Source organism: Hydra viridissima, unplaced genomic scaffold (assembly GCF_058129835.1).
Source record: "Hydra viridissima isolate aposymbiotic clone 2 unplaced genomic scaffold, HvirCarnegie_v1 scaffold_18, whole genome shotgun sequence".
Lineage (NCBI taxonomy): Eukaryota > Metazoa > Cnidaria > Hydrozoa > Anthoathecata > Hydridae > Hydra > Hydra viridissima.
Window position 1 is genome coordinate 2,517,560 of NW_028324317.1, and position 12,145 is coordinate 2,529,704.

A 12,145-nucleotide genomic window follows, 5' to 3' on the forward strand; every position below is an offset into this window, starting at 1 on the left:
GGATTATCTCGAGGGATAAAACCAAAAGCTTATAAAAAGTATAACAAAATAATTAACAAATTTAAATAAATAAACACATAACTCATTTTACAGGTGATAAAAACGTTTTACGTGATCACTTTCATGCCATTTTGATGAAAAAAAAGTTTAAGTTTTAAATTTTGAACTTTAAATTTTGAAATAAACAAAAAACTTATCATTATTTCTAGCAACTTTTTAATTTACTAATCTCGCTACACCACAAACCATCAGAAAAGGGAAATATTCTCTTTTTAAATAGAGCGTTTGATAAAAAGTGTTTTTAATTCGCACTCAATGTCCTTGTTTAAAGTAAACAAAACTTTCATAAAGATCATCACACGGTAGCAAACAATGTTGATTATTATAAAGCTTTCAATTTTTTCACTTTGCATCAAGCCAAGAAGTCCAAACAGGTAAATCAAAGTGCTTTTCTAAAATAGATTAAAAAGTTTATAAAAATAAAAAACAAATTGGTATGATAAGTAATGGCGGGTCTTTTTTTGTGTATATTTATATTTATCGTTTAAATATTGTGTGTCGGGGTTTCTTACGAGGAATGGGGTTTAATGGTTTGTATTTACGGAGGATAGGGGTATGGATGTTGGGATGCCTCTTTTGGTTCTGTGTAATGGTAGCACTCTGACTTGTGCTATAATGCGTACTTACTTTTCTCGGCGCGTGATATATTTCTTCCCTATTTTCTTTATGATTAACAAATCTTTTCCGTTATTAACAAATAATATATTCTCCACTTTAAACTATAAAAAAAAAACTGTTTCTTACTAATTCTTCTGTTCCTTCTTTTATCGTTTATCATGTAACCAACTATAAATTTCCCTACCCTAAATGCCCACCCGTATATCCCTTATGTCTATAATTTGTCTTCCTTTATTTAAACAATTTTCGTAACTTTCTCAAAGCCTTCTCGTAACCTATCTCTTAGGTTCTTTCTCCTCTTCTCTCCACTTTTTCCCTTTCGCTGCTCCTCCAACTCCCCTTCTTTTTAACTCCCCCTTTAACTCCCCTTTTCTCTTCGAGTTTCTCGTTTTTATATTTGTTGTTTTGTTTTTGGGCGTTGGCGTCTTTTCATTTTCGTTAGGTAGCGTGTAAAATATTAATGGTTGATTTCGGGTGTTTTGATTGTTGTGAATAGCATCTTGGTTAGTTAGGTTTAGCTTCCTCACATAGCTTCGTTATTCGATAAAAATCGTCCCTTGATTTTTCTTTTAGCTCGGTGGAAGAAGGGGAAGGGTGGGGTAATAGTATTGTGTGTTCTTTCTTAACGACACATTAGTGGTGAGTTGACGTTAGTGTAGGACAGTGGGAAGGTAGTGGGTTGTTTGGAAAATGGGAGTACGGTGAAAAGTAATTATCGATTGTCTTTGTTTACATAATGTTTTTTCGGTTTGGGAAAGGAATTTATTAAGGATACTTTCTTTTGGTTCACTTGGTAGGTATGCGATTTGAAAGTGTTACGAGACGGCTGTTTGTAACGAAAAACGTTGTTCACGAAGTTGAAGTTTTCATTCAGGCTCGCAATAGTTTAACTGACCTCCTCTTTCTTTTGTAAACCTTCTTTAGCGATTGTAGGTTACGTTTAAATATTAAAAACCCAATTATAAATTATATACAATTATAGACTTGCCGCATCAGTTTTTATAAAACTAATAAAGCATTCACATAAACATAAAAAATGAAAAAAATTTAAAATGTCACATCAAAACAAATCGCTATTTAAAAGTGTAACACCAAAATAAAAAGTATATACTAAATCAATAGCTCGGGCTTATACCAAAAAAAAAATGTGCCCTGTAAAATTACTCTTTTTTTTTTTAAAATTTTTTTTTTTTTTTTTTTTTTTGTTGTTGTTGTTGTTGTTGTTGTGAAAGATAAGGCCGTTATTTAGTTGGATAGTTCTATCTTGGCTATCAAGTGATTGTTGGATCGCCCCACCAGCTTGTAAACTTGAAATTAAAACGTATTCGCCTGCTTGTTGTATGGTATGCATTCCGAGGGAATGCATTTCTTCGTAGTCATGGTGAGGGTCTTCCCACACAATAACTTTTAAGGAGTTCTTGATGTAGCAAATTCCTGCTTTGAAAGTTTGATCTATGGTGGAGGGGCATTCTGTGTCAGTGACATGTTGTTCAATGTGGCTTGATTTACCTACTAATTGGGCGGGAAATCGGCGAATTTCAAACAGATCTTGGGTTAGTATATTTGTCTTAAATATTTGGCATTTGTATTCCTCAGAAATTTTATTTTTCCATTGACCTTCTTCAATTTCAAAAATTAACGGTTGTTCAATATTTACGATTTCGGTTGGAGTGGGTAGATCGTCTTTTATTTTGTTGTTGTTATTGTACAATGCGTGAAAAATGTGTCTTACACTTTCGATCGGCGAATGTTCTCTTATCTTTATTAATGAAGTTTTAAGAATTTGGTTATACACCATGGCAAGGCAAAGCTCATGTGGGACTCGTATTTCATCATCTTTACGAGATCTAATACTAGAAACGAATATATTTTCATGATTACATGTTAAAGTTACTTTATAATGGGTACAAAGGTAGATAGGAAACTTAGAAACGGTTGGGGAGTGACGAAACACATCCGCGGTATAAGTTTTTAATTCGTAATCTTCTTTGTTCATTTGATGTTCGCAGTTTTTTATTGTGGGGTATTCGTAAATTCCCATAGGCGTGGTTTTAGCGCAGTCATATACCGGCCCAATGTCAATACTTAGAATATGTGGAGCTATTAATGTGAAAAACACGAATATTTGCGTTAGTAAATAATTAACACTGTATTTTCTTCGTCTATGAGAGCTTCGGTTGAAAGTTGTCAATAAACAATTTCGGGGTAAACTGTCTGCTGAGGTTCCAATGTTTTTATGAGGTACTCGGAGCTGTTCAAAATAGATTCGTACTAGTTCCGGACTGAGGTTGTTTTCTGGCTCCCAAGTATTATTTATTTCGTCATAATCTTTCCATTTTATGAGGAACTCTCTCTTCCCTCTTCGTGTTCTGTGGTTTCGTATTCCGTCCACTTGAAATATGTTATCTTCATTTGGTTCATGCCAATTCTTCTTTTCTGTATTTGTAGGGGGAACTAGGGATCTCGTTGTTTCCTCGTCTTTTTTTTGGTTTTGGTTTTCGAGTCTTTCCGCGTTGTTAGGTTCTTCTTTTAATGTTTGGGAATTCATTTGTGGATTTTGAACACTTTCTTGTTTTGAGAGGTTCTGATCTGCTGTAATATTGTTAATGCGTTCGTGGAATTTCTTAAGTCTGTTTGTGTGAATGACTGTTGGTCCCTTACTTCCATCGATTTTTTGGATTTTAAAGTTAACTGCTGAAAGCTTTTCTAGGATTATATACGGTCCTCGCCACTGTTTCTGTAGTTTAGGAGATAGTCCTTTTTTTCTTTCTTTACTGTGAACCAATACTTTATCACCTTTTTGGAATGTGGTTTCTTTTGTCGCTCTATCATAATAAAACTTATTTTGTAATTGTGCTTTTTGTAGGTTTCTTCGTGCAATTTCGTGGGCTAATTGAATTCTGGTTGTTAAAAGTTTTCTGAATTCTGTGATCGTGCGGGGAAGGTCTTTTTGAGTATATAACGTAATATCGGGTGGTAATCTAGGTTCTCTCCCGAATTGTAGAAAGTAGGGCGATTCTCCACGCGAGCTGTTAATAGAAGTTCTATATGCGAATAAAGCCGCATTGATGTGTAGGTCCCAGTCTTTTTGGTGGTCGCTAACGTACATGGAAAGTGTTTTTACTAATGTTCCATTGAATCTTTCTACCATTCCGTCACATTCGGGGTGGTACGGAGTTGTGTTTATTTTCTTAGTATTTATCATACCACATAGTTCACTAATCAATTTTGAGAGGAAGTTGGTACCTCTATCCGTCAAGAATGTTCGTGGAGCTCCATATCTCAGGACTATATTATCTAGTAACAATTGCGCTATAATAACAGCGTCAGTAGTAGCTGTTGCAAAAGCTTCTGGCCAGGCTGTCAATCTATCTTGGAAAACAACTATATACTTATTTCCGGAAATAGTAACTGGAAATGGTCCTATAACGTCACAAGCGACTTGATCCCAAGGTTCTCCTGCTGGTATGGGTTGCAGAGGGGCTTTATATTGAGGAGTTCTTCCTTTCCTTTTAGATCATTCTGTACAGCTTTGAATCCATTTTTCTGTTTCTGAATACATTAGTGGCCAAAAATATCTTTTCCTAAGTTTGTCAATTGTTTTGACTAAACCAAAATGTCCTGATATTGCGTGATCATGAGCCCAGAATAGAATGTCGTTTCTGAATTTCGGTGGTATTACTAACTGTTTATAAATCCCTTCAGTAGAATTTTTGCTTGGTTCATATATGTGATAGAGTATATCATGTTCGTCGAGTAAATATTGGTTGATGTCAACTAATAGTCGCGCCGCTTCCTTTTTGTTGTCAGGGATAATCTTTTGTTTTAAGTAATTTATCTTGTGTAATAATTCGAGGTCTAATCTTTGTTGTCGTTTAACTTCCTCTTTTTCTGATGTTATTTCATTTTTTATTATAAAATGTTTTGTTCCTCCGATTAAATCCTCTTTAATTATAGATTCTATTTGTCTGACGTCATTAGGGAGTTTATCATGTGATATGGGATTGACATCCAGCTCTTTCTTCGCCGAATTATGATGGTTTAGTGGAAACAAGAATGTGTCATTGTTGTCTAATTCCTCCTCATTACGGATCTGATCTGTTTTATTCGAGCTTATGTTTTGTTCCAGTGTTAAATTTTTGTTTTTGAAATCAATCACCCCGTTATATTCGGTGAGAAAATCTATTCCTAAGATTACATCATAGTTTAAATTGTCTATAACATATGTTTTAAATGGGTAAACTATCTGTCGTATCTCAAAATTAAGCGTCAGCATTCCTCGTATTAATAGTGCATCTCCGTTGGCAGATGTGACTTGTTGTAGATCACTTGGGTGTAACGTGCGACGTTTCTTCTTGTTTGAAGTGAGTAGTGTGGAATAAAAGTTGTAGCTTGTGGCCGTTATTGCAGCGCCAGTGTCCACTAGTAACTTCTTCCACTGATCGTCTACTTTTCCCCATATACTTAAATTAGATGGCTGTGATATGTCTTGGCTGTCTTGTATCAGTGATATTTAAGTTCTAAATATAATTTCAATTTCCATTTTTACTTCGTTCTTGTAGCATTGATTTAATTTCTAATTTTTATTTTACTTCTTTTGAATCAGTTCTGATGAAATTAATTTCAGTTCAGTTCTTATGATTTTAATCATTTTAGTTCTTATTTCAGTTATTAAATCAGTTCATATTTTACTTCTATCAAATTTTACAGCAATTAGTAGTCCTAACGACATACTTTTTTTGAAAAAATTAAAGTGTAGTCTTGAAGTCAACGAATTTGGGTAACTTGTACTAGTTACATTCATTTAAAAAAAAAATCTTATGGCTCCTTCCTGGGCCTTAAAAAAAGAAAAACTTGCCCCACCCCGGGGTAAGTTGGCGCAAACTATAAAAAAGATTATTAACGTATTAGTGAGTAAAAATGTATACAAATTATTTATTATTTCTATGAGCTAGTAGCAGTTAGTAGTTTGAATATGAAGCCAAAACAACACCCCACCTTTGTTCCTGGTAACAAAACAACACCCCACCTTGGCTCCTGGTAACAAAATCCCCTAAAAAAATTTTTTTGTAAAAAAATTCAAAAGTATTTTTTTTGTAAAAATAAATTTTTTCAATATTGTTAGAAATAAAAATTTAAAAAAAATTAATTTTATAAAGATATTTTTTATTTTCCAGCTTCCCCTGTGAAAATTTTGCCAATAAACCCTAAAAGCTTTTCAATAAACTGCCTAAAGATCCTGAAAAACGACAACTACTAAAACAGCCTGACTGATAATAGCAAATCAATTGTGACTGGAATATTTATATTAGTTTTAGTCGTAGGACCCAAGATGAAATGGTCAATTAGGAAAGTTCCCTGAGATTTCTGATACTTTTTGATAAAAGACTCAGCAGATAAACGCAATTCGTCAACTTACCCCTGCTGAAAACTAGCCCCGGTCTCCCCTATCATTATTTCAAGAAATAATGTAATACATAAGTTTCAAGAAAAATATTTAAACAACTTTTTAACTTAGTAACCATATTAACCACCTTAGTAACATCTAAAAAAGGATAAAAATAGTCATAAAATAGTCATTCAATGATTCAATTGAGTTATAATAAGAAATTGAAAGAAAATATCTGGTTGAATTTAAATTACAAGTTTTTGTTCAGTTTCGTAAAATTCTCATCTCTAATGATTTTTTCATTCGATTGTGGCGACCAACAGTTAAAATTCCACAAAGTGAAAATATCCTTTCTACAAACGCCTGTGATGCTGGGGCGGACAGTAAATCTTCAGCCAAAATTGCAATCTTGCTATACTTGCTTTTGTTTTGTTTCCAAAAGAGCAGGCCGTTACTTGGCAGCGCTTCATCACCGCTTATGTCTACCAAATACCTTGACAGCTGACTTGCAACAGTGAGGTTGTTTTGGTTATAAATTTTTCTTTCTTTTGTAAAGATTTTATTTGACAAGAACTTAAAGCGCTTTATGGCAGCAAATTCACATTCAGATCCATTTGACTCAGCAGCAGCTTATAATTCTTGTTCTACTCCACAAACTTTTATTATATACATCTTTGCTGCATGGAGCAAGGTGCCCATTTCCGGTGTGAGGATAAAGACAGTAACGGTTGAATCTAACAAATATGCAGCAGACGGAAGAGGATTAAACGTATCTGAGTCCGGCTGCAGAACTGTTTGAAACCGTTGACGTAGATCTCCAAGAAGATTCGCTATCAAAGACTTGCTGGTAGGATATTCTTGTAAATAGCATTCCAAATTGAGTATAGATGGTAGAACCTGTGAAAGAGACTAGGCATCGGTCTGAAGTATATCTGTTTGTACTGCAAAGGGTTCCGAAAGTGAAGTAATGTTTTGAAGACGAACCCATTCATATGCTTTGAATGTGTCGATTCTTAAATTTAAGTAAACCGTCTGAAATTAAAGTTTACTAATAGCAATTGTAATAACTAATAATTATCATTGATATACGTCTCTTTTTTCCATACTGTTGCAATGTGATTTAAAAGGCAGGGTAAAGTATTTCCGTGTTATTAGTAAACCTAATTTAAAGACTATATACCCTGTCTTGTTTTTTAATGATAATGACTAATGAACTTCTTACAATTTATTACCATTTTCGTTTTTTTAGTTTATATAAGGTAAGACGCAATTTTGTAGACTTAATAAAATTCCGAAAATAATTTATACACACTAATAACATAAATAATAAAATAATATGTACCAATTTCTATAAGAACTTCATTCACCGATGTCTTTATTTTAAACAGCCGGTCAATCATCTGATATGTACTGTTCCATTTTGAGGTGCAGTCAGTTATCACAGACTTCCCACACTTGTCAATAAGTTTCTCAATTGCCACACTTGATTTCCTAATTCTTGATACAACTTGTCTCGTTTCTAAGGTGGTTGCACTATAATGTTCATAAACTGGTTTTATGAGAAGCTGGAGTGTGTGAGCCATACAGGGCATTCGACGATATGGAATATGATCTGGCAGAAATAAATCAGTTTGTTCTGACTGAGACTGGATCTCTTCCTCATCAGTTTCATGTTCAGACTAGTCAGATTCAAACTCATAAGATTCAGATTCGTCAGATTTTTTAGCTGCATACACTTCCTGTAAGAGCCTGATGGCTTAAATCATATTAGACCCGTTTTCTGAAACAATCAACATAACTTGATTTTCTCTAATACCCCACTGGTCAAGACATTTCTTTAAACATTCGGCAAGCATCTCACCCGTGTGGGGATGTTGGAGTTCTATCAAATTTAGGAAAGCATGTCGTGCTTTATCAATGGTGGTGTCATAGAAACAAGCAGATATTCCAAGGAACGATGCTGTGAGACGCTTCTTCGTCCAACCATCAAGACAAATTGTTACTTTGCGTGTACGATTCATCAAGTCTTTCAGTTGTGCAGATTGTAGAAGAAAACGCTCGTTTATCCGCTTGTTCAGTGTTGCAGACCCTGTAATATAAAATTTAAATCAGTTAAAATTTAATGCACATCAGTTTGGGTTTTTAGTTACTATAGTGTTACATTAATGATACTATAATTACAGGCAAACATTTAAAAATTGTTTAGCATTGAATGAATTTAAAATAATAATTTAAAAATTTAGTTGTGTTAATTATAACCTGGCAATTTAAATTTTGGGTCAAAAGTTTTTATCATCTTTCAAAACGACGGCTGATCTAGCAATACCATTGGATAGCTGGTATTAACAATCATTTCAATCACGCTATCCTGACGCACTTGATATTCATTTGATTCCGTTGGCCACGCGGTGATTCGGTGTTCAAAGCACTCTCTTATTGTCTGAGTTTTTGTCTTTCCACTATTTCGGGAAGATATAGAATTGCTGTCATCAATTTTACGTTTCAAAAACATTTTTTCTGCATTTCGTTTTTTCTTTTCATCCGCGTAACATTTGTGTGTGTCTTTATGTATTCTCTGAATGTGCGCCACCAAGTTACTGGAATTTTTTCCGGCAAGAGATGCGCCACATACGCTCTCATTAATTATGTCCTGTACTAGACACGTGGATTTGTCATTTTTTTCATCGTAAACGAAGAATTTCCATACAAGACTGTCACGCTTCCTACCAGCCAACAACCTTGATAAACTCATTATTCTGTTATTAATTTTCAACTCTTAAGAATCTTTAGATGTTTATTTTATTTTACAACAAAAGATTGAACGCATTGAATTTATACTTAACGTAATGACAAGCACGTTTTGTGGTCCATTGATACATTCTATAATCATTCCAAATATCATCGTTATGGTCAAACATGTGCGCCAATTTTAAAGCAAGTATGCAAAATTTGTAAATTAATTGTCAAAAAAAACTTATTAGTGTATCGAAATTTCTTTTAATATTCAATAATTTTCGTTCGCTAATAATTCCTAATTTTATTCCTATTTTCGTTTTTTGATGCTTATATTCAATTCTATTTCAGTTTTCGTTCTTCAGATATATCCTAATTTTAAATTTTTATTCACATTAACGAAATCAATTATTTTTACTTCTAATTTTACTTCACGTTAATGAAAATATCACTGTCTTGTATCTGATTGATAATTTGCTTCGATGATGGAGATTGAGGCAGTTCTATGGGAATGAGGGGTTTATCCATCACACTCTTGACTGGAATAGGAATAGAGGGGGATTCATAAGTTTGGTTTATTTGAACATTTCCTTCTATTTGTATAGTAATTGGTGAAGGCTCATTATTATTGCAATTTAAGACATTATTCTTTTCAGGACCTAATGGGTGTCTATTTGTAACCATTTGTGAATTTTTTTGATCATTTCCAGGGAGGCTAATTGGGTTAGTTTTATTCTCTAGAAGTCCTTGGATGGGTTTTGAGATTTTTATCGGAATATCGTTAGTTAACTTGCAATCGTTATCGTGGACAGTTATAGAAACGACTTGTGAGTTTGGTATTGGGTTAGCATTCTTTTCTCTCAAGGTAAATGTGCTATCAGGGCCGCTGAAAATCATAGATTTGTTAGGACTTATGATGTTTTGACCATCTAAATTTTCACCACATGAAACGTTTTGGTTGCACTTTAATTCTAAGACGTTTAAGGGTGGGTGGTGTCTGGAATTTTCGTTAAACTGCTGGGGTTTTGTTTGGGATCTGTCAAGGTTGTTATTTGGGTTCTGGTCATATCTTCTATCATTATATCGTCTTTCATCATATTGCCAATTATTTTCCGCTAGGTGGTTCCGTGGGTTTCTACCGTAGTTTTGTTGAAGGCCCATGGTTTGAAAATTCACGCGGTGGGTTATTGGGTAGAGGGATCCGGGGATCACGGAAAACTTGGTCGCAGTATCGGGCTATATGACCTACATTGTGACACTTGTAGCAGGTGGGTTGGTTTTGTGGCTGTGAGTAGTGGTTTTGTGGCATTGCCTGGTTTTCAGTTTGTTGTTTTGAGAGCCGTAATTTTAATTGTTTTAGTTCCTGTCTTAATCTAGCGACTTCTCTGGTTGCACCTTCAGGGGTTGCTAAGTTGGCGGGTGTTGTATTGTATGCGTTTAGAGGGGGTGTATCATTTTCCGCAAAAGTTACCGTATTTGTTTTCGAGGGTTTATTTTGTAGTTTGTTCATCGCTTTCACTATAGTTTCAACTATTCTCTCATCATCGTCGTTGATAACGGAATTGTTGACTCGTGCTATCCTAACTGCTTTCGTGTAGGTTGCTGGTTGACTTAAGAGGAGTCTCTGTTTAAGGTTAGGGTTCACGCCTTGTATAAATAGGTCTAATTTAGTTTCTTCACTAACGTTTAATTCTTGGCATAATTTCTCGAGATTGGCTATAAACTTCTCTAGACCGCTATGTCCTTCTTTAAGGCTGTATAGCTGCGTCTTCTTTATCCACACACGCTCTGGGGGTTCATACTCATTTTGAAAAGCCTGTACGAGTGAGTCAATGTGCTGTTTGTTTTTTTCTGGTAGGGACTCGTAGTAGGTGGAAGCGGACTGGTTCAGACACAGGGGAAATGCGCAAAGTTGATCGTGGCTATTCCAGTTATTAAAGGTGGCTACTCTTTTAAACTGAAGAAGGAATTCTTTGACGTCTTTTTCGGGGCTTCCATTAAATTTCGGGAGGTTGGATCTATCTATTGAGGGTCTCACGGAGAGTGTCAACTTTTCAAGCAGAGCTGTCAAAAGAGTATCATCATTGCGTTTCTCTGGAGTATTATTTATTACTTGTCTGTCAATTGTTTCCGTAAGCCTTTCTAAAATTCTTTCTAACCGTCTGTTGTTTAAATCGTCACTTCCTATAGAGTCTCTATCGTAGTTGTCTTGTGGGGGTATTTGTACTTCGGGGGTATTAACATTTATAGCAGCCGGTGTGGTAGAGAAAAATATTGGCACTGAGCTGGGATTGTGGTGATTCATTTTAATTGTATTTAAATCTCTTCTTATAAATTTCTTCTTTTAAATTTTTTTCTTTTAAATTTCTAATAAATATTTTCTCTTATTTTTTGTAATTTCCTTCTTATAAATTTTCTTGTTTCAATTTCACCTTAATTATTTCTTGTAAAATTTCTCATTTAAATTTTATTCATAAAAATTTCCTCGTTTAAATTTCTTCTTATAAACTTCCTCGTTTAAATTCCTTCTTATAAATTTCTTCTATAAACTTCTTCTTAAAAATATTTTTTTTTGTGCACACCTGAATGCAGCAAAGTTCTCTCTAATTATGCAGAAGAAGAGAGACGAATTTAATCTCGGTGGGACCTCCAATGTGAGGCGGGTGTTTTTGTGTATATATATATTTTTATCGTTTAATTATTGTGTGTCGGGGTTTCTTACGAGGAATGGGGTTTAATGGTTTGTATTTACGGAGGATAGGGGTATGGATGTTGGGATGCCTCTTTTGGTTCTGTGTAATGGTAGCACTCTGACTTGTGCTATAATGCGTACTTACTTTTCTCGGCGCGTGATATATTTCTTCCCTATTTTCTTTATGATTAACAAATCTTTTCCGTTATTAACAAATAATATATTCTCCACTTTAAACTATAAAAAAAAAACTGTTTCTTACTAATTCTTCTGTTCCTTCTTTTATCGTTTATCATGTAACCAACTATAAATTTCCCTACCCTAAATGCCCACCCGTATATCCCTTATGTCTATAATTTGTCTTCCTTTATTTAAACAATTTTCGTAACTTTCTCAAAGCCTTCTCGTAACCTATCTCTTAGGTTCTTTCTCCTCTTCTCTCCACTTTTTCCCTTTCGCTGCTCCTCCAACTCCCCTTCTTTTTAACTCCCCCTTTAACTCCCCTTTTCTCTTCGAGTTTCTCGTTTTTATATTTGTTGTTTTGTTTTTGGGCGTTGGCGTCTTTTCATTTTCGTTAGGTAGCGTGTAAAATATTAATGGTTGATTTCGGGTGTTTTGATTGTTGTGAATAGCATCTTGGTTAGTTAGGTTTA

At 34.4% G+C, this 12,145-nt stretch overlaps 1 protein-coding gene across 5 annotated transcripts; it reads right to left on the reverse strand.

Annotated features, from left to right (window-relative positions):
* Positions 1-687: 687 nt before the first annotated feature.
* LOC145186303 (uncharacterized) lies at positions 688-12,145 on the reverse strand. 5 transcript variants are annotated; one of them, XM_090074998.1, is made up of 4 exons: positions 11,755-12,145; positions 7,410-8,156; positions 5,677-5,731; positions 688-5,198 (listed from the first exon to the last, which is right to left on the reverse strand). In XM_090074998.1, the coding sequence occupies exon 4, from the start codon at positions 3,881-3,883 to the stop codon at positions 1,808-1,810; it is 2,076 nt and encodes a 691-aa protein (XP_089931124.1). In that variant the 5' UTR covers positions 3,884-5,198; positions 5,677-5,731; positions 7,410-8,156; positions 11,755-12,145; the 3' UTR covers positions 688-1,807. The 5 variants fall into 5 exon arrangements, 4 of the variants coding, with proteins under 4 accessions (XP_089931124.1, XP_089931125.1, XP_089931126.1 ...); XM_090074999.1 differs by lacking the exon at positions 11,755-12,145 and adding an exon at positions 8,327-11,734; XM_090075000.1 differs by lacking the exons at positions 5,677-5,731; positions 11,755-12,145 and adding an exon at positions 8,327-11,734.